We start from the raw sequence: 26,925 nt of genomic DNA, 5'->3' as shown, positions 1-26,925 counted from the left end.
TGGCAGAGCCTCCCTGGGCAGGACACACTCAGCAGGGCCCTGCCACCCTCCCTGGGGTTGACTCTAGTGCTCTGCTTCCTTGTGCCTCAGTTTCTCCTCTGAAGACGTAACGACCCCAGCTTCTCCCAGCCTGTCAGGGTTGTCAGGGGTGAGGACACAGGATGACAGTGAACAGATACCAGGGGCCATGGGGAGATGTACAGACAAGAGGCCTTCGCTGTGACTCAGGTTTGGTGGGCATTCACGGGGCTAACAGCCGGAGACTGCTAACGAGGGTGCAGATGACAGCCTTCCGGAACCACATGCCCCGGCTCCATGTAACCATTCTTGGAAAGAGACGGCTCGGCTTCCTGTAAATTGCCGAGCACAGCCGCGTTCTGGGGGGCACAGGTGACCCAACAGAGACGCACAATACCAGGCATGCTCGGAAGCCCAGGGAGAGTTGCTGGCCCAGGGTGGGAGGCAGATCTCCCAGCGTCTCCTCCAAGTACTTAGAGAGTCCTTGGAAGGAACGGGGAGGACAGGGCATGGGCGGTATGCTGGATTCCGATCCTGGCTCTGTCCCTGGGGAGCTGTGGCCTTGGGCCAGTCACCTTTCCCACACTCTATTCTCTAAAATGGAGATAAGAGCACCTATGTCGGGGGCTGGAGGACTGACTGAGGCAGCGTGCAAAATCCAGAACACTGATGCCTGGCACACACTCTGGAAGGAGGAGCCCCCCATGGAACAGACTAAGCCTCGCTCTTTCTTCGGAGACCTGCTGATGGGACCCTGCCGGGTCCGGCCACTGTCCAGCACATCTGTGCTCCCTCCCTCTGGGAGAGCTGCGAGCTACCAAGAGTCCGTTTGACTTGTTCCCAAACCTATTTATGCCAGCTACACTTGCTCTTGCGACTACCTAATTTGATTATTCTTCACATAAACTTTTTAAGTATGAGTGTGAAAAGGAAAAGAAAAAGACTTGCATTCATGAAGTCCTTTCTGGAACTTGCTGAGCTGCCCTGGGCTGCTGACCACCCCCACCCCCTGCCCCAATCCCTGCCACTGCCCCCTGGCCGGCACCCATTCATAGGCTCCTGCCTCTGATGAGCCAAGACTGCCTTCCTTGGAGGCCAAAGCTGGTGAGATGCTCCCACACTGAGATGGGTCCCTGGCTCTGTCCAGGTACTCTCAGAGCAGGCAGAGCACCGCTGGGGGCAGGTGGTACCTGAACAGCTCCGGGTGGGGCGTGGGCCCTCCACTCATATGGGTGGCAGGCAGCAGCAAGGGGTCACCCAGGGGGACAGCGCCGCCGAGATCAGGATCTTCAAACAACTTCAGGGCTGTGGGGAAGGCAGGAGCAGAGTGGTCAGAGGAAGTCCTGGCCCATCCTCAGCTGCCAGAGGGGGACAGGGTGGAGATGGCCTGGCCCAGCCAGGAGACAGTGAGCAAGGGACAAGGCAGAGCACAGAAGAACCAGAGGAATGGGCCCAGGTTGGGGCAGGAAGGGAGCAAGGGACAGGTGCTCAGAGGCTGCCCTACAATTGTCAGGGGATGTCCGGTCTCCTGTGGGAGTCCTGAGGCCAGGACTGTGTCTTTCTCATCCATGTGTTCTCAGGCTCAGCAGAGCCTGGCCCCAGTGGGTGGTCACCAAGTGCTGGCTGCATCAATGGGGAGCATCTACTCTCCACCCTGAATGAGAAGCTGGGTGTGATGAGGAAAGATCGGACCTATGGACAAATACAGAAGTTCCCAGGCCACTCGGCTTTCCCCTTTCCAGTTCTGCACAGGACCCTCCCGTGGGGTCTATGCAGGCAACACAAAATCTCTCATCACAATCCAAATTGTACAGAGTCACAGCACAGCTAGGGTGGCTGTGTCTACTTTCCAGCCGGTGGCCACACCTGGCCCCGGAATGACAAAGATGCTTTTGCACCAATCACAACCCATACTTCTCAAGTGATAAAGACGACCACCCTCCTCTTCCACAGGATGAGGACAATAAACATACAGCCCTGGAATGTTCCAGGCTATGGGGACACAAAGCGCAAGGCTAGATTTCTCCAGCAGAAAATCTCCATAAGCTGAGTCTGTACCATGTTGAAACAGGACAACGAGGAGATTTCCATCATGCTCCCGTGTGGCAGGTCCAAAGCCATTGACAGAGGCTGGCTGGGTCACCAAGAGGAATGGGAACACCCAGAGGCTCTACTTACGGTCCTTGAGGGGCATGTCCTCTGCGGGGCCCTTGGGAGAGGAGAGCTTCGGAGCTGGGCCAAAGAGCCCCTCCTCAGGGTCCACCTCCTCATCAAAGATGGTGAGTCGGGATGAGGGTTTGGGCTTCATGGCTACTTCTGGGCGTTTCTTGGGCTTCTTGGAGCTAGGGAATCAGACACAGCTCTAGGTTAGGACTTCTCATGAGAGCCCCAATGGCCAGCAGGTGGCCTGGTCAGAGGCTGGGTGAGTTTGAGCTCGTGTCAAGAAGGAACTTTCCAGTGCCCTGACAGTGGAGACGTGAGACCCTGCTACTGGAAGTGGCTGAGCCCTGTGCCCCAGGAACCACTGACGTCAGGATGTGTGGGAGGAGCAGGTGAGTGAGTGAGCCAGCAGACTGCCAGACAACTCCCAGCCCTGAAGGGCTACCCAGGACTCAGGCCTATATGCATGGTCACAGGTCAGAGAGGCTGCTCTCCTTCTGGAGGCTGCGGGGGTCAATGCCCATAATGCTCCCAGGGGCCAGGCTCAGAGTCACTGCACAGCCCCTTGGAAAGGGGGCTGGACACAGACCTCAGGGCCTGGACCCGGGGAACAGCAGAAAGCAGCCTTGGTAAATGCTCCCTCGTTTCCTCCACACACACACAATCTGCTGGGTGTTGGAGGGCAGGGTGCTCAGAGGCGACCATCCACACGCTCTGGATGTGGACTTCTGGTAGAATCTCAGGCTCCAGCTGAGATGGGAGAAGCTATGAAAGCAGCAAACGCACCTGCTGGAGGCTCCCACACCCAGGACGGAGTACACCTACACGCTCAGTGCCGAGGCCCCCTCATGGTCTTGTGCTCTCGGCCCCTCAAGGTGTCCCAGGAGCAGGAAGGAGATTCGGGATAGGGTGAGGATAAGGGGCTCGGTCCTACTGCTCTTTGGGAGAAAGTGGCACAGGTCAAGGACAAGATGGAGAGCAGAGACTCAGCAGCAGGGCTGTGCCCCACGTGCCCCAGTCCCTGCTCTCTCTCCATCCTGGGCACATCCAGACAGGCTGATGTCACAGGCCACCTGGGACTCGTCTCTGCTCTGGCGCCACACCAGGCTCTGCTTGTGGTGCTGGGCAAGGTGAAAGGGGCCTGGCCTCTTCCCTCCTCACAGCAAATACTTCCCAGAAAACTTCAGGTGTGCCATGGCACACACCTTGAAGGGCCAGTTCAGCTTTAATGACCCCTGGGAAGTGGGTACCAAAGACAGGCCATGCCCCTCGTGGCAGGCCAGCCAGAGACAGCTCTAGCCGAGACCTGCTGAGTCAGAACCCTGGGGCCAGCCCAGGAAGCTGTGTTGGAGGTTCTGTGGAGCCTAGGGCCTGTGGGCTCTGCCCCACTGCTTCCCTCAGTCACCTGACAGCCACCCCTGAGCTGGCCCTGCTCCTGGATCCTGTGCCCCATCCGCACCTGACCAGGAAGGGCAGGGCTGAGGCCTTGCCACCTGCGGCACTGCCCGCAGGCCCGCCCTGCTCAGAAACTAGCAGGCCCTGAAACAGCTCCTTAGGAAAGCAAGCCCAAATCCTCCTCCAGCACACAGGCCCCCAGCGGCACAGGGGAAAGAGGCCTCCTGTGGACCAGAAACCAGAGGGAACATGGAAAGAAGGGGACTGTCTGAAGAACAAAGCAAGTGCGAGAGAACAATCGTGACTGATTACGTCTGGAGAAGCCCTGCAGATTTCAACAATTTCCCTCCTTACACCTACTTCTGGTTCTGAGAGCACAAACTAGGCCTGACTTTCCTGCTATGTTCGTTTTCCTCTCAGATTGGATGAATGTTCTTGTCTTTTCTTCCTGAAGACATTTCCAATCTTTCGCTGCCTTGAACTAAAATTAACTGAATCTGTGGCACATACGACTGTTCAGCTAGGGACCATCTGTATTCCACCCCGTTATTCCACACAGGCCATCAGTCTGTCTCCCCAACTCTCCCCAACCGTGTCCAGGGGAGACAGTGAATAAGGAGGAAATATGGAGCTTTGACAGCTGAAAGCCCCAGGGGCCTGCCCTCACTGGCTCCCAAACTTTAGTCTCTGGGACCCACAATGTGCCCGGTCCAGAGCAGACACTCAATAATATTGGCTGAGAGAATGGAAGGATGGATGGAGGGATGGATGGATGGATGGATGGAGGGATGGATGGATGGCTGGATGGATGGAAGCAAGGAAGGAAGGAAGGAAGGAAGGGGAAAGAGGACAAATGAATAGATGGATGGACACACTGGTGACAGTATAGCTCTTATTCAGACTTATTTCTGCCTACTCCCCCAGGAGGAGTGGAAAGAGTGAAGAGAGGTGGTTCCCAGCACCAGTCTGAGACAGATATAAGCTTCACTCTTCCAGAGCTGGCAGGCAGGTCAGCTGGTCTCCTCATCTGCCCTCAGCCACCCTGTAAGCAGCTCAGGCATTCACTCCGAGTGCCCTCTGTGACCCAGCACTGGCTAGACACCTCCCTTGTGCAAGATCCTGGGCAGGGCAGTTAGACCTGCCACGGTCCCCAGAAGCTCACAGCTAAAAATCGGAGATATATAAACCAATCATGACCACACAGAGCAACAGTTCCAGAACACGCAGAGCACAGAGGAAGGAGCCCACCCAGCTCAGGGGGTTCCCAGAGGAGGCGAGGCGAGGCGATGTAGATGTGGACCCAGGCAGAGGGAATGAGGCCTCCAGCTGTGGGGGGTCTGCCAGGGGCATGACTCAGGCATGACTATGAACCAGGTCCCCACGGCAGCTTGGCTCGTGATCCACGAAAACGATCAGTCTTGGCCTGGGGGAGTGCCGCAGTGTGACGAGGAGACAGGGTCAGGGAGAACATCAGAAGGCAAAAGCGCTCCTAGAAAATGTGGACCGTGAGGTGATCAGTGGGCAGAAGGGGCGTATCCAGAATGATACCAGATTTCTGGCTTCTGGGACAGGGTCAGGAATGTCATGTGTGAGGTGAGTCTCCAAGCCGGGTTTCTTCCTTCGCTCACAGATCGCGTGGGCACGGACTCAAGCTGTACACACGGGCCATGGCCCCCGCCCCCTACCATCCCTGCTCTGCCCCTGCTCCTCCTGCATCCACCCGGTTGTCTGCGGGATGTACCTCCCCACTGTGCTGTGCCCGCCAGCCCTGCCTCTGCACCCACACGGTAAAGGATGCCCCGCCTGTCCTTTCACCAGTTTAGTCTCCTGTCACTAGGGATGGGGTAATGGGGCAACTGGACCCTGAGCAGAGAGGTGTGCCATACACAGACCTGCTCCTGCCTTCCTGGCGGGCACAAAGGAGGTCACCTGAACTTGTGCAGGCTCTGACGCAGCACGGGTGGCGGGAGGTGGGGGGCAGTCTCCCTGGATGGGTGCAGGCATGGGGAAGCACGTTCCTGTAGCATGCAGGCATGTGCGTGGACAGACATCAGCTCTCCTGCACTGCGTGCCTGATGGAAGACAGATGTCCAGACCAGGCCGCACTCTGCGGGCGGACGTGGTGCAAACGTGAGACGGAGGTGGCAGACGCTGAGGCTGACGGCCCTGCTCACGTGGCTCAGGCAGTTCTGGTGACAGTGACAGACGCATGACAGTAGCCTCCCCTCTGGCCACTAAGGGGGCCTGTGTCCATGTTCCCGGATGCACCTGCCCCCCCGGCAGACCACCAATGGGCACCAGCTGCCCAGGATCTGCATCACTTGAGTTACAGGAGCATCTCCTGGACTAAACAGAAGGCCCTTCTGAAGCCAAGACTCACAGACAACATGACTTACCTTCAAAGCCAGGGTGACACTTAACCAAATAAGGAAATTAATCTCCTCTCCAGTCATACAATTTTCCTGCTTTCAAATAAAGCATTTTTCATTTTTTAATTTTAAATTCAGTTTCTATTGCATTTAGAGAAAATTCTGAATGCCAATAAATACACTTTTGTGAAGCTTATTCCGGGACAATGCTATTTGCAGGAGCACCAGGTCTTGGGGCTTCCACAGTGGCCCGATCATCAGTGCAGTGCAGGTCACCGAGGAGAGGCTGTCACCCCACGAACTGGACAGGCGTCCCCCAGACAGGAGCTTCAGGGAAGCGCTGGATGGGGAATGAGCAGAGTCGGGAAAGCTGTGCTCCAGGCAGAGAACAGTTCTGTGAAAATGCTAAGGTGAAGGAGTAGAGTCTGAGGGGAAGTTGGGCCCACAGCCTAAAAGGTCTGGGGAAGATTCTGGCCTTTCTGTTCCTGGGGAGGAGCACTGGAGGGGGTGGGGGGATGCAAGGGAACCCATGTTCGGCCTCAGGCCAGTTATTTCACTTCCCTTGTCTGTTTCCTTGTCTGTTAAATGGGAACGAGGAATGCTCTGGAAGCTGGGTGTGGAGCCCACGTGCAGGCTGGCCCAGGGCACAGCAGAAGCCTGTGATCATAGGTGCACTTGATACTGTCCAAGGTCACGTCATGTTTCGGCCCAAAAGACTTCATTCTGGGCCCTAACAAGTAAACAGGGCCTGCCTGGTAAACACCCATCATTTGCTGTAACCCCAGAGTCACCCTCAAGGATCTGTTTCTCAACAGCCATAGCCTGACTGTCCAGGCCACTGGCCCCACCTGGCAGACCAGGACTTCAGTGACTCCCCCTTCCTTCTGGACTTGTGCGTGAGGACATTCCTCCTTTATGCACTGGGGCCAAACACTGTCCCTCACTCGCCATGGCACCCACACCACTGGCTGCACCCAGTGGAAAGCAAGGACCCAGCTCTGGCCACACCCAAAACAGCCCTGCAAGACTGAATATACAAATGGGCAGCCAGCAGAGCATACGGAAGACGGAACTTTGTCCCACCACCTGCAGCGACCAGCCCAGGAGACCAAACCCCCAACCACCCGCCCAGCATGCAGGATGCCCCTTTTCTAGTTAGCAGCCTCCCCTGCCAACAGCCTCCAGTCGGGGCACACCTGTGCCTTCTCTTTTCCCACCAAGAATCGCTCCTACTCCCAGCGTGCCTTTGAGCCTCTGCTAAATGCAGTCCTGGTGGTGGACCCCTCCTTTGCTATGGCCAGTTCTGAATCGAATCAAGGCCCTTTCCTGGTCTCACCTGGGAGGCCTTGGTTTATTCCCACATCCCCGACGACACCCCAAATGTTGACATGACCAGTGGGGCCTGGCAGTCCCTGCAACTGAGCAACCCCATCACCCCTAACACCCAACATGGAGAACACGTGGACAAGGGTTGTGAGGCTGGCACCCTGGCACGGACTCAGTCTCAGGCTGGGGGTAATGGGTGAATTCCTGGGCCAGTGGTCAGGGGGCTGGAGCTCCCACCAGGAAGGTACATGGCTGTGTGGTCTTGGCTCCTCAGTAAGATCCACGAATAAACAGTGGATTTGCCTTCAAGTCCCTCACAGTTTAAAGGCTCTGTGTTTTGTTTTTGTTTTTTTTTAAGGTTTTATTTATTTTGAGAGACAAAGCAAGTAGGGGAGGGGCAGAGAGAAGGAGAGAGACAGAATACCAAGCAGGTTCCGGACAGCAGGCTCCGGACTGTCAGCATGAAGCCTGATGTGTGGCTCGAACCCACGAACCATGAGATCATGACCTGAGCCAAAACCAAGAGTCAAACACTTAAGCAACCGAGCCACGGGGGCGGCCCAAAGGCTCTGTCGTTTTAATGCTCTTACTTGGAGGCTGCCACAAGAGTTCCAGGCAGCCTGAGGCAGGGGAATGACAGGCATGAGCTCTCAAGGTTCCATCCCCAGGGAGTCAAGCAACCATTCAATTCCATCAAGGACAGCCAATCAAGCCCCTGGCTCGAGACCAAGGCTGCGGGAGGCATCCCTCTAACCTGGCTGCAGCAAGTCTGACAGGCTGTACCAGGTGACCTGGCATTGAGGCAAGTGCTGATGTTTGCGTAACACAACAGGAAGTGGAAAGGCTGCCTTTAGTTCAGCTTACACAAACCAGCACAAAGCAAATCTGAAATACTGATAACATTGTACCAGGGTAATTTCTTGTACTTCTCATTTTATTCTTCCTGTCACTGGGACTTTGTCTTTAATTTATAAAAACAGAAACTGCCCAGTGCCCTCCAGCTGGTAAAGGGGCACCTCTGGGCTTTGAACCTGGCACCGTCTGCTTCTGATTCTGCTCTGGGGTGTCCGCACATCCAGCTTTCCCAGTGGCTTTCAAACCATGCTCTAAGAGGCCCGGACCTTCTGCAGAGCCACGCAGGGCCACGTGCGAGGTGAGCTGAGGCTAAGGGGGCAGAGATCCAGTCTCCCTCTAGTCCTGTCCCAACCAGGCCAACCCTACCTCACTCTGTTTTATATATATCGAGGCTCTGTAGGAGACTTCTCTTGAACTGAAATTTTTGCTACTGAAGGAAAAAAGGGAAGCACTGTCACATGGTGTACTCAGCCCAGACCGCGCACCGACCCGGATGGGGAAATGGACGCAGTGCTGCTCTCACGGGGGACGTGCTGCAATCGATCAGTGGGACGGCTCCAGGGTGCAGCTGGGGGTGGCTGTCACCATGCTCCTCATTGATTTTGGTTCTGGGCCAGGCCGCGGCTGAGTGCTGTCTGCTGAGGTACAGGACAAGGCCCCACTGTGACCAGGAACAACTGCCCTCTGGCAGGTGGTGGGTGACAGGAGAGAAAGCCCGAGAGCTGGAAAGGGCGGGGGACTGAGGGTAGCAGGATGGACCCCTGAACTCACCCTTCTGGAAGCCCCAGCGGATGGCAGAACCGTGGCTGGAGGGCCTGCTGCTCCTGCGTCGTTTCCTTCTCACCATATCCAAGACTGTCATCAACTTTGGTTTCTGGGGCTTCTCAAACATGAACTTCCCTGTGAATCACCTAAAGGGCTCCTTAAAGCCCAGGTCTGAGGGCGCTTCTCACAAGCTCCAGGGCGAGACTCCCAGCGGGGCCTGCTGTCCTAGGCAGGGGCCAGAACATTAAAGGGATCCCAGGCCCGTGAGTGAGGTGGCCGAGGAGAAGCAGCTTCTGAGGTACCTCACCAGGTACGGCTGGGGCCACCTGCATAGCCCCTCCACAGCCCACCTTGGAGGACATCTCACTTCCAAATCTCAGAACTAGTTTCTCAGATAGAGGAGTCTGCTAACCTTATTGTGGTTTATTTTGTAATTTATATGTGTATTAAATCATCACGTTGCACATCTTAGGCTCATACAATGTTATATGCCAATTAGGTCTCAATAAAGCTGGGGCACAAATAAGTAAATCCCCAACTAGAGCAAATCTGGGGGTACCAGACAGTGCACTAGGAGGTTTTCAAAACCACAGAGTCATCCCAGAGGAGGGACTTTATCCAAATACAAGGAGTAAAACATTTTTATACTAACATACGTATGATTCTTCTATGAAGATAAGGCAAAATTTGTATAAATAATTATGACAAAATATGTGATTCACTCCAAAAAAAACCGTCCAGCTTCACCACTTGAGCCACGCCCAGTGCAGTGGGGGCTGGCTCCCCCTCCTGTGAGCAGAGAGCGGGAAGCCTGGCCTTAAGAGAAGGCAAGTTCATGCAGGAACCAGGCTGTCCCTTGGGGAGCTGAGGGTCCTCAGGGACCTGGGGCTGTAGGGGGGCTCACTGGGCACTGGAGGAAGAGATGAGAGGCAGAGGACCTCTCGGATGAGTAGGGTTTAGAAAAGCAAAAACGCCTTCCCAACAGAGAGGGATTAAGTCCCTAAAGAATTCTACATAACTGAGTAGCACAACTGAGGCCCCTGGGCAGAAGCTTCTAGGGCCTTGCTCTGGGGCAGTTATTTGGGAGGAAAAACTCCATACGTGATAAACTTCCTCACTGCCTGTAACAGCAAAAACGTATGGAAACCACCACAATGCCTCAGGCAGGCCTGGCAAAGCCATGTGCAGGGCATTGACCCAACAGACTAGCACAGGATTAAGAATGTAGAAACCTATTTGCTGATCTGGAAAGACCCAGTACATATGCTGAAAAAAAAAAAAAAAAAAAAAAAGGAGCAAATTATAGAGCGGTGCACACAACATCACCCCATTCTGGTATTAAAAATGTATATCCAAAAGCTATACCTCCATGGCAAAAGGCCTTTTTGCTGTGTTTTCAATTTTTCTGTACTAATCTGTATTATTCAAGTTACAATTAAAAATGGTTTTAACAGAGTGTTTCCAGAGGAAGGCAGAACTATTACAGTAGAACTCCACCTTTCGCAAATGTGTGAAGTCTCTACAATAGAGTTAAACATGAAAATGACGCAGGACATGGAAAGCGACTGTGAGAGAATCCACCGTGAAAAGCACAGCATAAAAGGCATGTGTGCTGTGCATGTAGCGATGTGGGTCACACGGGGACACAAATGCCCAAAATCCTGTGAGCAGCAGGAGAGCGGCAGAGTTGTGATGGGCTGAGTGAAAGCTCTTTCTATCTTTAAGCAGTTTCTACTGGTGTACCAGCTCGTCTTTTCCCTAATCAAAATCAGGTTTAAGAGACAAAGAAAAGCCCGGGCAGTCCCTGCACGGGGCTTTGTGCTGGCGACCTCCCCCCTTCCGGCAGCCCTGTGGTGGAGCGACAGCGCCCCACCGGGTCCAAGGCAGGAAGGACTCACGCCTGTCACCTGGAAACGTGGCTGCTCTGGAAAGCCAGGCCCAGATGGGCACTGGGGGTGGGGGTTGGTGCACATCTGGGACAGCAGGTGCCGCATCTGCAGAAGAACTGAGGGCAGGGTGGGGGATGTACATGCAAAGCGTAAGTCTGAAAAAACCAGAATGCTCCCCACTAAAGGGCAGGGGGGACAGCACTGTGCAAGAGTCAACAGGCCCACCTGGGTGCCCTCGCAGAGGCCAAGGTGGACGCCTGAGTTCAAGGTGGGGCTCTGCCACATATCTATGAGGCTCAGCCAAGTGTCTGCTCAACTCTCCTCAGTTTTCCCATCTGTGGATAATCCCAGGCCCTGCCCACCTTCCAGACTGCAGAATGACTGGAACCGAGGGACAGTGCATGCAAGCGGAGGGCACTGAGTCCTGACTCTGCCTTTTGTGGTTGCATGAATTTGGATGAGCTACTTGTCTCCAAACTTCAGCTTACACACACACACACACACACACACACACACACACACACACACACACACAAACACACAGAGCCTGATGCCTCTACTGGCTTCCTAGAGTACCATTTCCCAAACCAGACCCACACAGGTCCTGAGAGCAAGGTGGTGTGTCATGACCTTTAAAAAACAACAACAACAACAGAAATAGGAGTATCTATTCACGAGAATGGGAATCAGTTCTTGGCATTTACCAAGCTCTCAAAAAATGTTAGTTTTTACTTTTCCTGATGGGACCAACAGAACTGACCACTGTCACACCAGTTATTAAAGGAAAAATTAGCAGGAGGTGTTATTAGACCTCTGGGATCCCTTTCAGATTCTAAGCTTTCCCAGGATTCAGAAATCAGCACCCCCCACCCCTGCCACCCCCGAGTGCAGAGCTGGGGACAGTGCTGGGGGCGGGGGGGGGGGGGAGGGGGTGGTCCCAGATGGCTGACACATCTCCCGACAATCTGCTACTGAAATAAGTAGAAAATTCAGGGCGGCCCCTGCCAACCCCAAAGAGCATTTTCCTACCCAAAAAAGGAGCCGCTTTGCTAAGCATGACCCTCAGCCAAAGGCTGGCGCAAACCACTGAAGTCCTTCTCCGTTTGGCTTTACGTGTGGTTACTCAGAACAACAGAGAGCATGAGTTCAAACAAAGCCTTATCTTTACCAAAATAAAGCCCAAGAAGGGCCTGCAGGTTGTGCAAGGCTGATAAGGAGTGCCTATTACAAACTGCTCCCCAAATAACCTCACTGCCTCTTCCACAGGGCTGCTGATCCCTCATCCAGGTCAAGGTGGCCATGGAGGGCCAGGGGGACCTGACTCCTAGGCACCAAGGCGCTGCCCGACTTCCGGCTCTGGTGCCATGTCTCCCAGAGCACCAGATCTTTCCCAAGAGTGAACCTTGTCCCCTGTAGGCTGGTCTCACGGGGGCCCTGCAGCCACCCCTCTTACGTGTGCCCAGCCTCATATCCCCTCCAGGAGAGGAAAGCTGGCGGATGGCGGGCAGAGTTTTCTGGACTGTGATTTTCATGTCATTTAAGTGGAACTTGCCCCTCCCTAATTTCTGGAACAGGACCTGCGAGACGGGCCTCCCTTGTCTGTTGGCTGAACTTCAATCTCTCATCAGGGCAGAGGGAGTGTCGCTGCGGGTCTGCGGCTGGCTCTGCGGAGGTGCTGGGGCAGCAAGCTGGCACCATGAGAAGGGCGGTCGCCACAAGAGCCCTAAAGAGAGGTGCTGGCAGTGCTCTATTTTCATTGCAGGAAACTGACAAGGGTAAACTGCCAGAGATACACGCTGGCAAGTGGCAGAGCCAGGATTCAAGCCCAAGCAGTCTAGTCCACACCACAGTCCGGGGCCCTGAACTGGATGTGAATCCCAGTACCATTATTTACCAGCTGTCTGGCCTTGTGCATGGCACTCGGCCTCTGCGGGCTTCTGTTTCTTTAATCTGTAAAATGTCCCATTTTACAGCATCTGCTTACAGGCAGGGCATCAATGAGGCACAGTATGTGAAGTGCAAAGTACAAAGCCCAGTGTGTGGTAGGTGCTCAGAAACACCTAGGAGTTCCCACCTTGCTTCTCGCAGGTTTGGGCCAAGCAGCGGTGAGGGCCCTCGAGTGGCTGAGTCTGTCTGCTTGGGAGGCCCTTCCCACACATCTCAGCCTGTGCCCATCAGACAGGCCTTGGGAACAGATGTCTCTCTGGGCTCATCCTGCCTGTGATCCCCTACTCCCAGCACAGGGTGGTCCTGCAGTGGGGGCTTGGGAGCAGCTCAGTGACTAGCTAAAGCAGTCAGAGGGCCAGGAAAGGAGAAGGAATCAGATGACAGAATCAGGATACTAAGGGACCACCAAGACCGCAGCTGGCTTACCTCTTCTTCTCCAGCCAGCATATGTATGTATGCACCTGTGTGCATGTATGTGCATGTAAAGGGGACACAGCTGACTGGCTAGGGGACCCCAGGGCTCACTCTACCTTCTTCATCACACAGTCAGCACCCTGAGGGTTATCAGTCTCCTCCACCCATGTAACTCATAGGCCTTATAACCGCCTTGGGGGAGGCAGGGCCAAGGTAAACACCCCTGCTTTAAGAACAACGAAACGCAGCCCAGGGAGCTCCAATCACATGCCACAAGTCACAGGCTCAGTGGTGACCTGGGTGGAGACCCGGGGGCTCTTGGGCTGCTGAGGTGGGGTGTCAGGGGTCGGGACTCCCAAGACTCAGTGCGGAGCTGGAGATCAGGGGCCCGCCCTGGGGCCAGGGAGAAGGCAATGCCTGAGCCTAGCTCTAAGAATAGGCATGTCGAGAGTGAGTAGAGAGCCAGTTCCCTGAGCACCCCAGGTACATGGGGTGATGATCCAGAGAGACAGGTTTTCTCAGACTCTCGGGACAGAGGACGAGAAGAGCCATCACCAGGAACAAGCCAGAAGGAGGGCCCACCTAAGATGGGAAGACCTACCGCATGATGCCCAGAGGGTCCAGTGCCTCTTCCTCTTCCTCCTCAGAGGATTTCCCTGCATCCTGACCCTGCAGGCCTGGGATGGGTAGACCCTCATCCTCCGCTTGGTCCTGCTGCTTGAAGAAGTCGAAAGCCTCCCCGTCGTCCCGGGCCTGGTTGTGTGCCTCCAGGACAGAGGCATCTCTGCTGGTGAGGTCCGCAGCCCCCGGGGATCTGGTGCCTGTGGAAGGAGACAGAAGAGGGCACCTGACACCCATGGCAGGGAATGAAGAGGCATCGCATCACACCCAAGCTCCTGTGCCAGGACCTGAGCTGGGGGCTTTCTACAGCACCCTGGGACCAGGGTTGTGGGTCTGAGTGGACAAGGGGCAGCCTGGGCTCTGAGCCCCTGCTGCAGCCTGTCGGGGGTGACGCGCCCCAGCGAAGCCTAGAGTGGAGTGGTTACAGGGAGGAGCCGAGGAACAGGTTGGCATCACAGCAGCGGCCGAACCTGCATGCCCTGGCTAAGGGCCGGACAAGCCAGCCAGCGTCCATTTGCGGGGCATATCAGGGAGCTCCGTAATCCAGTGAAGATCTGCTCCAAGGGTCTGGGCACTTAGACTATGAGCCCAAGGAGTGCACAGTGAGCTTGCGGAAGATTTAGCACAAACTGTTAACGGTTCTATTACAAACTGGCTTACATCAGCGCTTCTCAAAGCATCCGCTGACAGATGTCCATGATGTGGTAACAAGGAAAGGGAGAGCAAGCATTCGGAAACTTCCATAGCAGCTTGACACTGTCACGACATCCAAGCATGGGATTTTTGTTATTTGTGAAAATATCTGTCTATGACAGATTGGGAATATAAGAGCTAGTCCTTCCCCACAGATGGGTTGAGAAATGGGTTTAGACCACTTGTTCATCTATACCTAAACAGCCACTGAGCGGTAGATCTTTGAAAGCAGTTCCTTCTTAAAAAATATCATTCTTAAGTAACGAACTTACAGAACGCGTGGCACGTAGGGTATTAATATGTATACAAGAGTAATATGTGTTATTGTAATAAGTAAAACTAAGCAGTAATGATACACTGCCTTATGTTATGCTTTGCTATTGATTTATTAGGACAAACGTGAAAATACCATTCAAAATGTCACGAACCTTCAATTTCATGTAACAGGCATCACGTAAAAAGCATTTTACAGGTAGGGGCGCCTGGGTGGCTCAGTTGGTTAAGCCTCTGACTTAGGCTCACGTCATGATCTCACAGTTCGTGGGTTTGAGCCCCGCGTCGGGCTCTGTGCTAACAGCTCAGAGCCGGGAGCCTGCTTTGGATTTTGTGTCTCCCTCTCTCTCTACCCATCCCTTGCTCATGCTCTGTCTCTCTCTCTAAAAAACAACAAATAAACATTAAGAAAAATTTTTTTAAAAAAGCATTTTTCAAGTATGGATTTATTTAAATATTGTAAAAATCTCAAGTGAGAGATCCTGTTTGCACCTGCACTTTACAGATGAAGAAACTGAGGCACAGAAAGGCTAGGAAAGTCAGATCACCTTATCCTGCTTCTCCATAACAGAGGGGGCCAGGAGATCGGGAGTTCCCCCCAATTATGGATCAGCTGGAGTCCCCATCTCACAGTCAACACAGCCCATTGGGAGGTAAACAGGTTGTGATCTCATAGCAAACAACCCGGGGCCCACAAGCCCATGTAGGGGGGATGGAAAAGGAGAGGAGAAACCTGGGCTCTGCAGCCTTACCCAGTCCCAGCCTTCTGTGCATTTACTGGTTTTGCTTTTATTCCTCACCCCTTAATTTTTTTTTTTTTTTTTTTTGGGTGTATTTGCTATTTGTTAATTGTCTTCTGAAAACCTCCCATCTGTCTTGTGAAGCTTAGAGACCACGGTCATTAGGAAGAGTTAAACAGAATGGTCCAAAGAGGGGAGAAAGTCAGGGGGAGAGTCCAGCACCTCCTGATGGGACCTCTCCCCACCCAGGGGTACACAGGCACTTCATCTGCCTTGGACAGCAAGCCTGGACAGCGCCCGGGTGTACTGAGTGGGAAGGAAAACGTCAGCCACCCTAGTACAGCACTTCCTGCACAGCAGGCTCTGTTCTACGTGCTTCACACGCGTGAGCTCACTGGATTCTCTTGCCACCTGGCTGCCAGGCATTGTCCCATCTGACAGCTAAGGAAACTCGAAGGGGAAGGAGGTGGCTGAGGACACATACTACAAGGGTTTGAAGTCCCTGCCACTGGGCCAGTGTGGGCTGAGCCTCCACCTGTAGCCATACCCAAAACACACCTGTGGGGGGCAAGCTGAGGGAGATGTCCCCAGGGACCAGGTCCCCAGGCCTGGCTGGCAGGAGGCAAAATGGGGTGTGTGGGTTGAGGGCAGGGTGGAGCTCTGGGGATGCCAGGAGGGGCATGGAGCCAGGGGCATGGGCCTCTGGTGGAGTCAGACTACAGAGAACACCCTGTATGAGCCCCATCTGGCACCCAGGCAGTCAGTCCTCAAAGACCAGGTGCCAGCCTCTCCCTGCCCACCACCACGGCCGGGCAGTGGGTAAGGCCCACCTGCCTCAACAGCCTGGCTGAAGCTTCCTGACTGCAGGCAGTAGCTGTGGACCCATACTGGCCCAGCCAGGGGAGTGAGGCCTAGTTCTGGGCCAGGGGAGACCTCAGGGGTTTGGGACAGAGCCTCAGGTACCTAAGAATTCTAGCAGCTCTGGGCTTCCTGCCAACTCGGCGTCCTTTGAGACACAGCGCAGAATCTCATTGAACAGGACTCTCCTTTCCCGGATGTCAGACTCCCCAACGAACAGGACCTTCCTGGGGAGTGGGGGAAGGCTGGCCGCGGGGTAATGACTGCTCAGTTTCTGGTAGAACTCCTCGATCTCGCTGTACTTTTTGGAGACCTGGAATGAGAGGGGCATGTGGTTTCCTGAGTACTCTCCCCCTTGCCCCAACCAGACAGCCCAGAGGCCGGGCTGTTTGGAGAGCCTGTCCCCAGGACAGGAGCCTTGGGGCACCTCTGACCCTCCACGCATCATCCTTCCTCAGCTCCATTCTCAACACCTCTAATCAGTACTAGGCTCAATTATGAAAGTCTGAGTAGCCAGAGAGAAGATACAGCCATGGTGGATTCCAGGCACTGTCACAGGTCCAGGTAGAGACATTTGGCACAGGGACACTGGCCCGGCCCACGGGTGACCAAGGAGGCCGGCTGCCTCCATTCTGGGCCTTCAGCAGACTAGTGGGGTGACCTCATGGTTTGGCCAGCTGTTAGGTCATCTTCCGACAACCACATGAGTCACCTTTTCTCAACACAGATCTCTGGATCATATTCCCGCGTGCAAGCAGCAGCCTTCTAGCTGGAACCATCCCTACAGGGCTCCAGTGGAGAAGAACCAGATATTACAAGGTTGTTTCTCAGCCCTGCTGTCAGCCAGAACCTCAATGCACACTGGGACCTCGGGGGAGCAGGTCGGCAGGTGGTCCCAGGCCACCAGAGTCACCCTGACACTCAGTTCCCAGCTGAGTTCACATTCTATGAGGCCACCTCTGCATGATCTCTGCCCCACAAGGCTCAGGCCCTGCACAGTGGGTCGGAGGCATTGCCACAGTCTGTGCAACCCAGCGTGGGTGCTCAAAGAGTCACCTGCTCTGACCACACACCCACCCACCAATCGCCCAGCATCCTCCCTTGTCTTGGACTCTGTATGCTGGGCCTGGCTCCCCAGCTCCTCTGACGGAGCACTGAGCATAAAAACAGAGATAGACCCACCTCTGCTCCCGGGCCAGGGCCAAACCTGCAGCACAGCACTGAATGCTGGTGTGGCTGAGGACGCTGGGGGTGTCTGGAGGTGCTGACATGAGACTGGCGATCCCGGTGCACAGCTGTGTTGGAGCGCACGGCCCTGGCTAACTACAGCTGTCACCAGAACCCCCAGCCTGTGAGGGTTTCACATGCCGGCAGGCGGCTGGAGCACTGGAGGAATTTAGTCCCCCAGTCCCCTTCTCCACCTTCCCCCTGCCAATGGGGAGTTCCCTGGGCCAGGCGGCTGCAGCCTGCAATTGTCAACTGGATCTGGAGCTGTCCTGAGAACAGCCCTCAAGGAAAAAAGTAAGAGGATCCTTTCAGGAAAGAGATGTAGGTTCTAACCCCTGGGTCCTGAGAACAGTGACTCCAGCCAGGAGGGGGACTCGGCCATCAGGGAAGCTGTGACCCTGAGGATTGAGCGCCCTCTGCTGGCCTGACAGCCCCACGCGGGTCTGGCCCTTGGACCCAGCAGGAGTGGAATGGGGTCCTGGAAGCTTCAGGTTTCCTGAGCACTGATAGCGTGAGAGGCCAGGAAGTTTTAAGTCAGGGTGCCCCCCCCCCCTCCACCGCCCAACCAGGACCCACATTCATCAGTGTTCCAAAGCAAGGGCTTCTCAAGCAGCTTCCTGAACAGCTGGGAGAAGAGGCTCGGGGAGAGGCCATGGGTGCAGAGATGTGAGCTGCTGTTCACCTGGGGCCCCCACGGGCAGGGTGCACAGCACTGCTACCCTGAGCCTCTCCGGGGGAGGCGTGTGTGCTCGTACCGCCAGCACACGTGGGCGCCGCTAAACAGCAAGCACACCCAGTGTCCCTTTTTGGGGGCTGTTTTACTTTCTGATGAGCAGTTCAATTCATGTTTTTATTGAGACATGTATCCTTTTCGGGAATAGAATGCAAAATGCTCCCCCCTCCTTTTTTTTAAGCTAAATCATGAAACTTTAGAGATTTCATGGGGGGTAAATGCATTCTCCTCCGCCCTCACAGGTGGTTCAAAATGTGTGAGAAGCCCCTGCACGCATGGCCATCCATACACGCACTTAACACTTTGCAGTTCTCACTGGCCACAAAAGACTGGCACTGGGGTGATGCACGGGGGTGTAAAGATGTCTCCACCATGGCCTCGCACATAAGGGTGGCCCTCTGTGCAGGACTCAGACCTGCCGGGATGCTCCTCCAGGGCTCCCCGGATGTTGCTTCTCTCTTATGCCCAAAGACATGCACCTCAGATATTCTCTTCTGCTCCCAGCCCTGAAAACGTGTGTGTGTTCAGCTCCACGGTGGGTCAATTCAGATGATCAGGAGTTGCAAAACCCCAGCACTCAGAGCCAAGCAGAACCAGATCCAGCACCCGACATTAGACCTGGATTCTCCCTAAACGTCATCGATTTAAGTGGGCGCCTGGCTGGCTCAGTCGGTTAAGCGTCCGACTCTTGGTTTCGGCTCAGGTCATGATCTCACGGTTTGTGAGTTTGAGCTCCGCAATGAGCTCAGTGTTGACAGTGCAGGGCCTGCTTAGGATTCTCTCTCCCTCCCTCTCTACCCCTTCCCTGTTCTTGCTCTCTCTCTCAAAATAAATAAATAAACTTAAAAAAAAGGTCAATTTAAGGAGCAAATGAAAGACATCGTGCTCTTTTTGATGCTTCCCATGTGTTAAATATCCTGTAAAGACCGTGCCATACATTTTTCTCTCTTAGAAGCTGATGTCTCTTCTGATAGGTCACCAGAGCTAGGTAATTCATGGTTTTCCTTTCTGCCCTGGCTGCCAGGAGATTCAGAACTAAATATGTGCAAACCTGTAGCTGTTGATCCTGTCTGTACCACAGGACTCTGGCTCATTTTACCTTTAATTAAAAGCTCTCTCTTCCCTTAGCTCCTGCGACTCCACGATGCCCCCTTCTCTTCCCTTCGCCTCAGAGGCTCCTCCTTCTCCGTGACTGTCCCTGAGCTGCCTGTGTGTCTGGGGCTTCCTCCTAAACCTTCCCTTTGCCCAGTCCCTCACTCCAGCCTCATGTGTCTGTGGGACACTTCAGACTCCACACATCCCCCTTAGACCCGCCCCTCCGCCGGTGCTCTACAGTTGGTGCAAACAGTCAGCCAGCAAATGATATGCATGTTACTTTGGAAATACTGTATTTTACAACTCTCTCCCTCCCTCTCACACCAACTCCTGCTGGCCTGCCTCCAGCACTCCCCTGGGGCATCACTGGACTCGTGACTGGGCCCCCTGCCTCCTGCCCGGTTCCTTCCAATCCAACTCCACTCCCCACCAGATGGGCCAGCGAGTCACTCCCCTACTTCAAAGTCCTCCTTGGCTGCAAGACAAGTCAGGCTCCCTACATGCCCTCCGTGACCTGGATCCTGCCCGTCGTCACCCTCATCTTCTACTTCATCCAGGATGACACTGAACTGCGTGTCCAACCTCCGTGGTTAGACTTACGGTTGCTTACGCCCCGCCCTCTGCCTGGGATTCCCTTCTCCTGTATAGCTCTATGGGCTCACTTCTCACCTCCAGAAATCCTCCAGAACATTTCCCAAGGGTGGGCCAGGTGCTGCTTCTCTGCACACCCACAGCCCCATGCGCTCCTGTCACAGCCTGCACCTGTCTCTTTACCAGTCTGTCTCCCCTCTGACCATAAGCACCTGAATCGCTCTTGTGCCCTTACCACCCAGCACGCTCTGGCTAGAGAAGTGCCCGCTCCCTGATGCTGCTCACACCTGTGCACCTGGCCCCCGGGCCCCCTCAGGAGCACCCTGGCAGAGCCCCCAGCTCACCAAGAACTGGACGACATCCTCGGGCCTGTGCTTAGCCGACTTGAACGCAGCCAGCCGGGTTACCACCAGGATCTGGTACTCCACGTGGCCTGACATCATCTTGCCCCGCACCTCCTGGTGCTGGGGCACGGTCAGGTCGAGGCCTGTGTGGACATTCTGAACTCGCCTGCCAAAGGGAAAGAAGGCAAAGGAAGCTCAGGTTCAAGTCAGCAGGCTTCTCGAGTGAAATGCAGACAGGACCTCGCGGTGGCCCTGCAGGCCTGGGGTACGAGGTTCCTCTGCTGGCTGTCCTCAGCGGTCACTGCTTTAGGCCACCTGGCCCACCACACACCGGCCTCTCACGGGGCCTGGCTCGTGAGCCCCAGGCCTGGGCCCTGCCCTTGGGCTGCTCCCGGACAAGGGGCTGTCCCCAGCAGGAAAACGAGTGGGAGCGGAGGAGATGCGGCTCGTGGAAAATCACCAGTGGGAAGGTGTGTTAACACACTCAGTTCATGTGCCCCTGAAGGATGGAGGGGATGCACGCGGGGGCAGTATTCCCACCAAGGAAAGTGCCTGGCTATCTGCACACCGTGCAAGAATGACTACCGCCAGGAACTTGGGCAGAGACACATCTCTTCAGCTACCTGGGGGGAGGGGAGGGGGGCAACCTGGCTACTACAGAACCTGTGTAGCAGGGGGAGGTTGGAGAGGGCACTGAGTGCAGGGCACAAGGCACTGAGAAGACCTCTGTACAAGGTTGTGAGAGGGTGCTTGGCCAAACATCTTGCAGAATCTGTAAATGCTACACAAACATACTGAATTGTATGGGGGGCCAACAAGTCACAAGACATTTTCTCTGAAGTGAGAAAAAACGGTAAGGATGTCCTCATCCTCCGTAAGGGTGTGATGCAGACCCAAGCAGGCAAATACACATCATGCAAACACCTACGACAGGACCCCTCCTCATCAACGTTGAGACCTACTATGTGCTGGGCAGGACTTCCAGAACACAAGCAAAGGGACGCTCTGAGGAGGGCGCTTCTTGGCTAACACTGTACCAGGGCAAGGCCCTCTCCCTCTCTGGCCTAATGTCCCAAAGAGAGTCAAAGACACTCTCCCCCAGGACTCCTTCAACCTCCATGCTAGCACACGACACTGTCACCATGGTGATGCCGTCTGTCACCCACCAGAGAGGACAAGTGCGTATGAAGAGTATACATGCACTGACCACACACCCCTGCACACACACATTTTCATGTGACACAAGGCACATGGTAATGAGCGCAAATCAATTAGGAAGGCCCAGGCGAGCCCAAACGTACCCCTGTGAGATGGAAAAACACACCTAACATATCAGCCTTTTTCCTTTTGCCAGTAATCACACGAGCGCGCTTGGCCTGATGCTGAGTAGAGGCCGTGCTGCTCCGGGCTTTGAACACGGTGTCCACGGTGCTCCAGTTACTAGCGCGGGAGCACAGAGAGGACTAAACATGAGCCTGGTGGCAGCCCGCACAGCTGCAGGCTCTGCAGGCTCTAAGGACCTTACCTAAGTCACTCCCGCTCTGGCAGCTCTACAAAGGGACACAACCATTTCCCCGAGAGGGAACCAGGCACGACAAAGGGAGTCAGCTGCCCGGGTCTCAGCAGGTCAGAGGGGGAGCCAGGGTGTCCTCCCAGGCAGTTGCCCCAGAGCCCAGTGGAGGGCGGCAGGAATTGGAGTCATTATGCTACAGAGCATAGGTGGGAGTGCAGAGGAGGGGGGCCTCTTGGCAGAGGAAAGAAGGCGTGAAGGAACCCTGGCCTCTCTGCTGAGAGGCACCTTCTATCGCCAGAGGGGCTCACTCTCTCCCTCTTAGTACTGTACACCTCCCAGTTCTTTGACCACATCGGGACTTGTAGTCCACGGTCCCACTGCCTTCCACTGATGCTCCTGTTCCTGTCACACCTCCTCAGCTGGGAGGTCCTGGTGAACCATGGTTTCTGGCCTCCATTCCCCTGCCCCATCCCGAAGTCTCCAGTTCTCTGCCTCCTTTGTCCTGGTGCCCAGCAGCTGCACGGGACTGGGATAAACACACAGAGGTGCCGCCTGGTCCCCCCTGAAATTCACCGCCACAACCTGCAAGCCACAGCCTAGGCCTGGCACCCCTCCCTTGGTCTAGACTTAGGCTTCTCAAAGTGTGGTCCCTGCCACATTGCTGTCACCTGGAAAATTAGGCCACTGAATCAGAAACCCCGGTGGGGGGGGGGGGTACCAATAATCTTTGTGTTGACAACTCCGGGTAACTCTGATGCCCCTGAGCCTGACTCACTCACTCTCCCACCCACCCTAGACGGCAGGCAAACTTTTGCCATAAAGGGCCAGATAGTAAACATTTTAGGCTTTGCAGGACATATGGTCTCTGTCACAACTACTCAACTCTGTCATGTGGTGTGACAGCAGCCAGACAATAAACTTTATTACAAAGGCAAGAGGTGGGCATGATTTGGCTCACGGGTACAGTCTGCCCACCTATGCTTTAGACCAAGCTTTTCAAACTGCAAGTGCATCTAAGTCGCCTGGGGAAGCTGCCAGTATGCACATCAGGTCTGGGGTGGGACCTGAGAGTCTGCGTTTCCAGCCAGCTCCCAGGTGATGCTGATGCTTCTCAGCTGCTCCTGAGACCCGCTGAGCAGCAAGATATGGCGTCTAAGCCGCCTCTCTCAACAAACCTCCAGTAAACCCCCAGTACCTGTTCTCGCCTGACACCCCTGCTTCTTGGTTCACTGAGAAGGGCAGCAATCGCAGAAATCCCCAAGCCTCCCCCTCACAACTGGCCTGCGTCCCACTGGGGACAAACTGGCCGGCTCCTACCTGAGGCCATCACCTACTCAAGGCAGGCTCGTGTAAGTCTTCCCCCTCCCCCTGCCTTCTCCTTCTCCCTCCCCCTCCTCCGGCTCTCTCTCCCCTGAGCACACTGTCCCCTTGCTCCCAAGCCCACAGTGCCTTACCGCCTCACCCAACACTCCCCCAGGCCCACTCCACTCCAGCCATGCTGGCCTGCTCGCTAGTGCCCAAGCACCCTCTGCCCCAGGACATTGGCTCTGCTGTTCTCTCTGCTTGGTACAGTCTTGCTCAAGATAGCATCATGGCTCTCTCCCTCACAGAGCTTGTCAGGATCTGCCCAAGTGCCACTCTATCAGAACAACACTCCTGGACAAAACGGCACACCAATAAACCAGCACTCACTCCTCCTCTTTTTCCCCTACCGTTTTATTTTCCTTCATACCATTTATCATCCCTGACACATCATCCATTTACCTCCTGTCCAGATGTCCTCACTAAAGCTCCATGAGATGGGCTTCATTTCGGTGACTGCTGTACCCTAGAATCTGAACAAGGACTTGGCAAAGAGTAGGTATGCAATAAGTAGCAGGTGGGTGAATGCAGGTGCGAACCCTAGCGGTGGGGGGCTGCGCTGGAGAGCTGAGTTGGGGCCCAACCATGAAGAGCCTGCCTGATGGCTGGTCTCAAGCCTTTGGAATTACCCTGTGGACAGCCCCTCGGGTTTGCCAGCACCTGCCAGCAGGACGGAGTGAGCACTACCCGACTGGCCGTCATCACCAGCACGTGAGACCATGAGCAAGCCCCGTCCGGGCTGGGGCAGGGAGGGAAGCCACCTACCTACCCCCTTCCCAAGCACCCAGCACCAAAGTCACACTCCATCTGCGTGTGGCTGAGCAGGCGTCCGTTGCTGGCCCTACTCATACCTGCCAATCTCAAACCTCCTTTTTGCAGAAAATAAAGCAGGCTCAGGGACAGGTGACTTATGTAGGACCAGGTAAACCTCTGCTGCCAACGAAGACACAACCTGTCACTTCACTGCATCGTGAAGAGGACACCAAGCAGGTTCTGGCATCAGGGTTTGCTTACAGAATTACATTTTCTAGACCTCAAGCCACAGGGAAGTTCAGGTTACAGCGGGAAAAATAACAGCTGGGCTAGGCAATACATTTATTTAGGCAATAAACTGTCGTCTTCGACCAAGATTTTGTGTAGGGGGAACAAGAGAGGTGTATCAGTGAGTCAGTCACTCTGCGGAAGAGTAAAAGCGTGTGCACCCCAGGCTTTCCAGGATCCACCTTGCCCTGGGTCCTCCCGGTCTGGGTCAGGGTGGGCCCACACTGCACCTTCTGCCTCTGGGGCCTTTGCTGTCACTTGCTCTTCTCCCAAGCTACCTCGTGAGCAGCTGCCACCTCGTCTCTCCCCTCCACCTGGTTCACTCCTACTCTCCCTGCGGGACGGGACGCGCACTCGCGGGACGCGCACTCGCGAGCAGTCTGGGTTCAGCCCTTGCGCCGTGTTCCTATGGCAACCTGCACCTACTCCCCACACCATCGCTCCCCGTCCCGGCTTGGTCCCGCCCCCCCCCCCCCCCCCCCCCGCCCCCCGTCCGTGTTCATTCCGTCTCCCCTGCAGGGCCGGCCTTTTCTAATTCACCCGCATCCCCAGGGCCGCGCACCGGCCCGGCACAGAGTGAGCACTGAAAGGAGGTATAAACTAGATTTTCAGGCGATAAAGAAAATGAACGCACGTCGGCAGAGAAGGGCAGAGGAGACCCCCTCTCTGCCCGCCTGCGGGACTAGCCAATCCCGGCCTTCCACTGGGTCTTGGGCCAGTTCGTCACCCTTTCAAGGGCCTCAGTTTTCCCCATCTGTAAAACGGGGATACTCAATGAGCCCACCGCTCCTGCAGGACGGTGGGGCGGTCCACCCCAGAGAACCTGTAGGGCCGCAGGGAAGGCCGGGCCGCGGGCCCACGGGGTCGGCCGCCTCCGCCTGCTCCTCCGACTGGGCGCATCGGGCTCGTTCGCGCGCACCCGGAGTCCACGCTGCCCGAGACGCGGCGCCGGGCACGGGGGTCTGGCTCACCTGGAGGTGACGAGCACCGCCGGGGACTGCATGACCGCGGCGGTTTCAGGCGGGGCGCACGGTCACGGGACCCGCTGGCGCCGGCGTCGCCGCGTCCCCGCCCCGCGCGCTCGGCCCGCCCCGGCTCCGGCCCCGGCCCCGGCCCGCCCCCTGGTGGCCACCAAACTCGGCCTGCGGCCGCCGAGAATTTCCAGCGTTTCTGGAACTTTGGGTGCTGACTGAGCACTGACCACGGGAGGCCTGGGTCCGCCTGGGCTACGCCCCCTGTCCCCCCCGCCGTGCCCCCCCACGCCCCCCGCACCCCGTGCCCGAACCAGTATCCTGAGCCAACCCAGTGGCCAGAAGGCACGCGAGGGAAAACAGAGGAGGCCCGTCGGTAACCCCAAGGCACCGGTTTCACCCTTACGAGTGCCCAGTGTCCCGGTTCAGAAGGTAAATAACCTGGCTCCTCTGCCTTGGGGAGAGTGTTGGGAAACAACGCAGCCAGTGGTCATGGCCCCGGGGACGCTCAGAGGGTCAAATGAGGTAACTTTACAACCCAGTGAACAAGATCAATTAGACCCATTTGTGGGGCGTTATCTGAAGAAGCAGCAGCCACTCAGAGGCCTTCCAGGGCCTTCTCAACAAGAGCTTCTCAAAGCTCTTTCCTGTCCCCTGCTAAAAGAGGTGTTGTTCTGACCTAGTCCCACTCCATGGAAGACTTGGTGAGACCCCTGCAAATAGGCTCTGGACTATCACACAGGGGGATGAGGCCCAGCCCAGCTCAGCACAGCAAGGATGAAGCGGGGGTGGCCAAGGGTCTGTGTGAGGGTCAGGGATGGAAAATTACTGGAGGAGACAGCAAGGGTAGGGGGTTTCTTGCTAAACGGGGATTCTTGCAGAAGGCAGGCCAAGGCCTAAGACATCAAAGGTGGAGGTGGAGAACTTGATCAGATATGGAGATGATCAGATATCCCAGGTGGGGGCATTGTGTGTCAACTGACTTAACAGGATTCTTGCTAAGACTGGGCCATCCATCCCCCAAACTGAAGGGGGAGAGTGGAGTCAAGGGCAAGGCTGATTGGAAAAGAACGATCCGAGGAGCCTAAAGTTTGGTCAAGGAGCCAGTCATTGTCACCCTAAAGTTTTCCCCTCATAGAGCTGTTAAAACTCTCCCTCCCTTCTGTGTGCAGACCCCCCTCTCCAGGTACCCTCCCTTCCTAATGACACCCCCCTCCCACAATGCTTCCCACCCTCTGGGAAGAGGAGAGGAGGCTTCTGTTTGACTGCATTTTCCCAAAGAACCAGCTTCCCTTCCCCACCCCTACCACCCAGTACTCCTATCAACAAGTTCTGTAGACACCTGTAAAGCTCTTAGGTCAGGGTGGGCAGATACTGACATTAGTCAATGTGTTTTGTGCTGCTCTAATGGTGAGAAACAAAAAAAACAGGATTCTGCTTGGTTTCTGCCAGCAGTCAGAATCCATCACAAAACTACTCTGCTTTCTCTCATGGCCTTTTCATGCATTCATTCATTTACCCTTCCTTCCTTCCTTCCTTCCTTCCTTCCTTCCTTCCTTCCTTCCTTCCTTCCTTTTCCTTCCCTCCTTCCTTCCTCCCTCCCTTTCTCTCTCTCCCTCTCTCTTTTTCTTTCTCTCTTGCTCTCTTTTCCTTCCTTCCTTCCTTCCTTCCTTCCTTCCTTCCTTCCTCCCTCCCTCCCTCCCTTTCTCCCTCTCCCTTTTTCTT

The 26,925-nt window shown here is 55.3% G+C and overlaps 1 protein-coding gene across 1 annotated transcript in view; it reads right to left on the bottom strand.

Annotated features, from left to right (window-relative positions):
• Positions 1-25,307, bottom strand: part of HS1BP3 (HCLS1 binding protein 3) — a 30,984-nt gene extending 5,677 nt beyond the window's left edge. Inside the window, exons 1-6 of the mRNA XM_019450940.2 lie at positions 25,201-25,307; positions 20,314-20,479; positions 16,429-16,636; positions 13,740-13,959; positions 2,197-2,360; positions 1,209-1,323 (exon numbers count right to left, since the gene is read on the bottom strand). Of these exons, the coding sequence (XP_019306485.1) occupies positions 1,209-1,323; positions 2,197-2,360; positions 13,740-13,959; positions 16,429-16,636; positions 20,314-20,479; positions 25,201-25,232 (905 nt within the window). The 5' untranslated portion in view covers positions 25,233-25,307. The remainder of the gene's footprint in view (positions 1-1,208; positions 1,324-2,196; positions 2,361-13,739; positions 13,960-16,428; positions 16,637-20,313; positions 20,480-25,200) is intronic.
• Between the last annotated feature and the right edge of the window lie 1,618 nt (positions 25,308-26,925).

The sequence above is a fragment of the Panthera pardus genome, unplaced genomic scaffold, assembly GCF_024362965.1.
Source record: "Panthera pardus isolate Hobbes unplaced genomic scaffold, ASM2436296v1 HiC_scaffold_26, whole genome shotgun sequence".
Lineage (NCBI taxonomy): Eukaryota > Metazoa > Chordata > Mammalia > Carnivora > Felidae > Panthera > Panthera pardus.
This window is presented reverse-complemented; position numbering and strand designations above follow the sequence as displayed.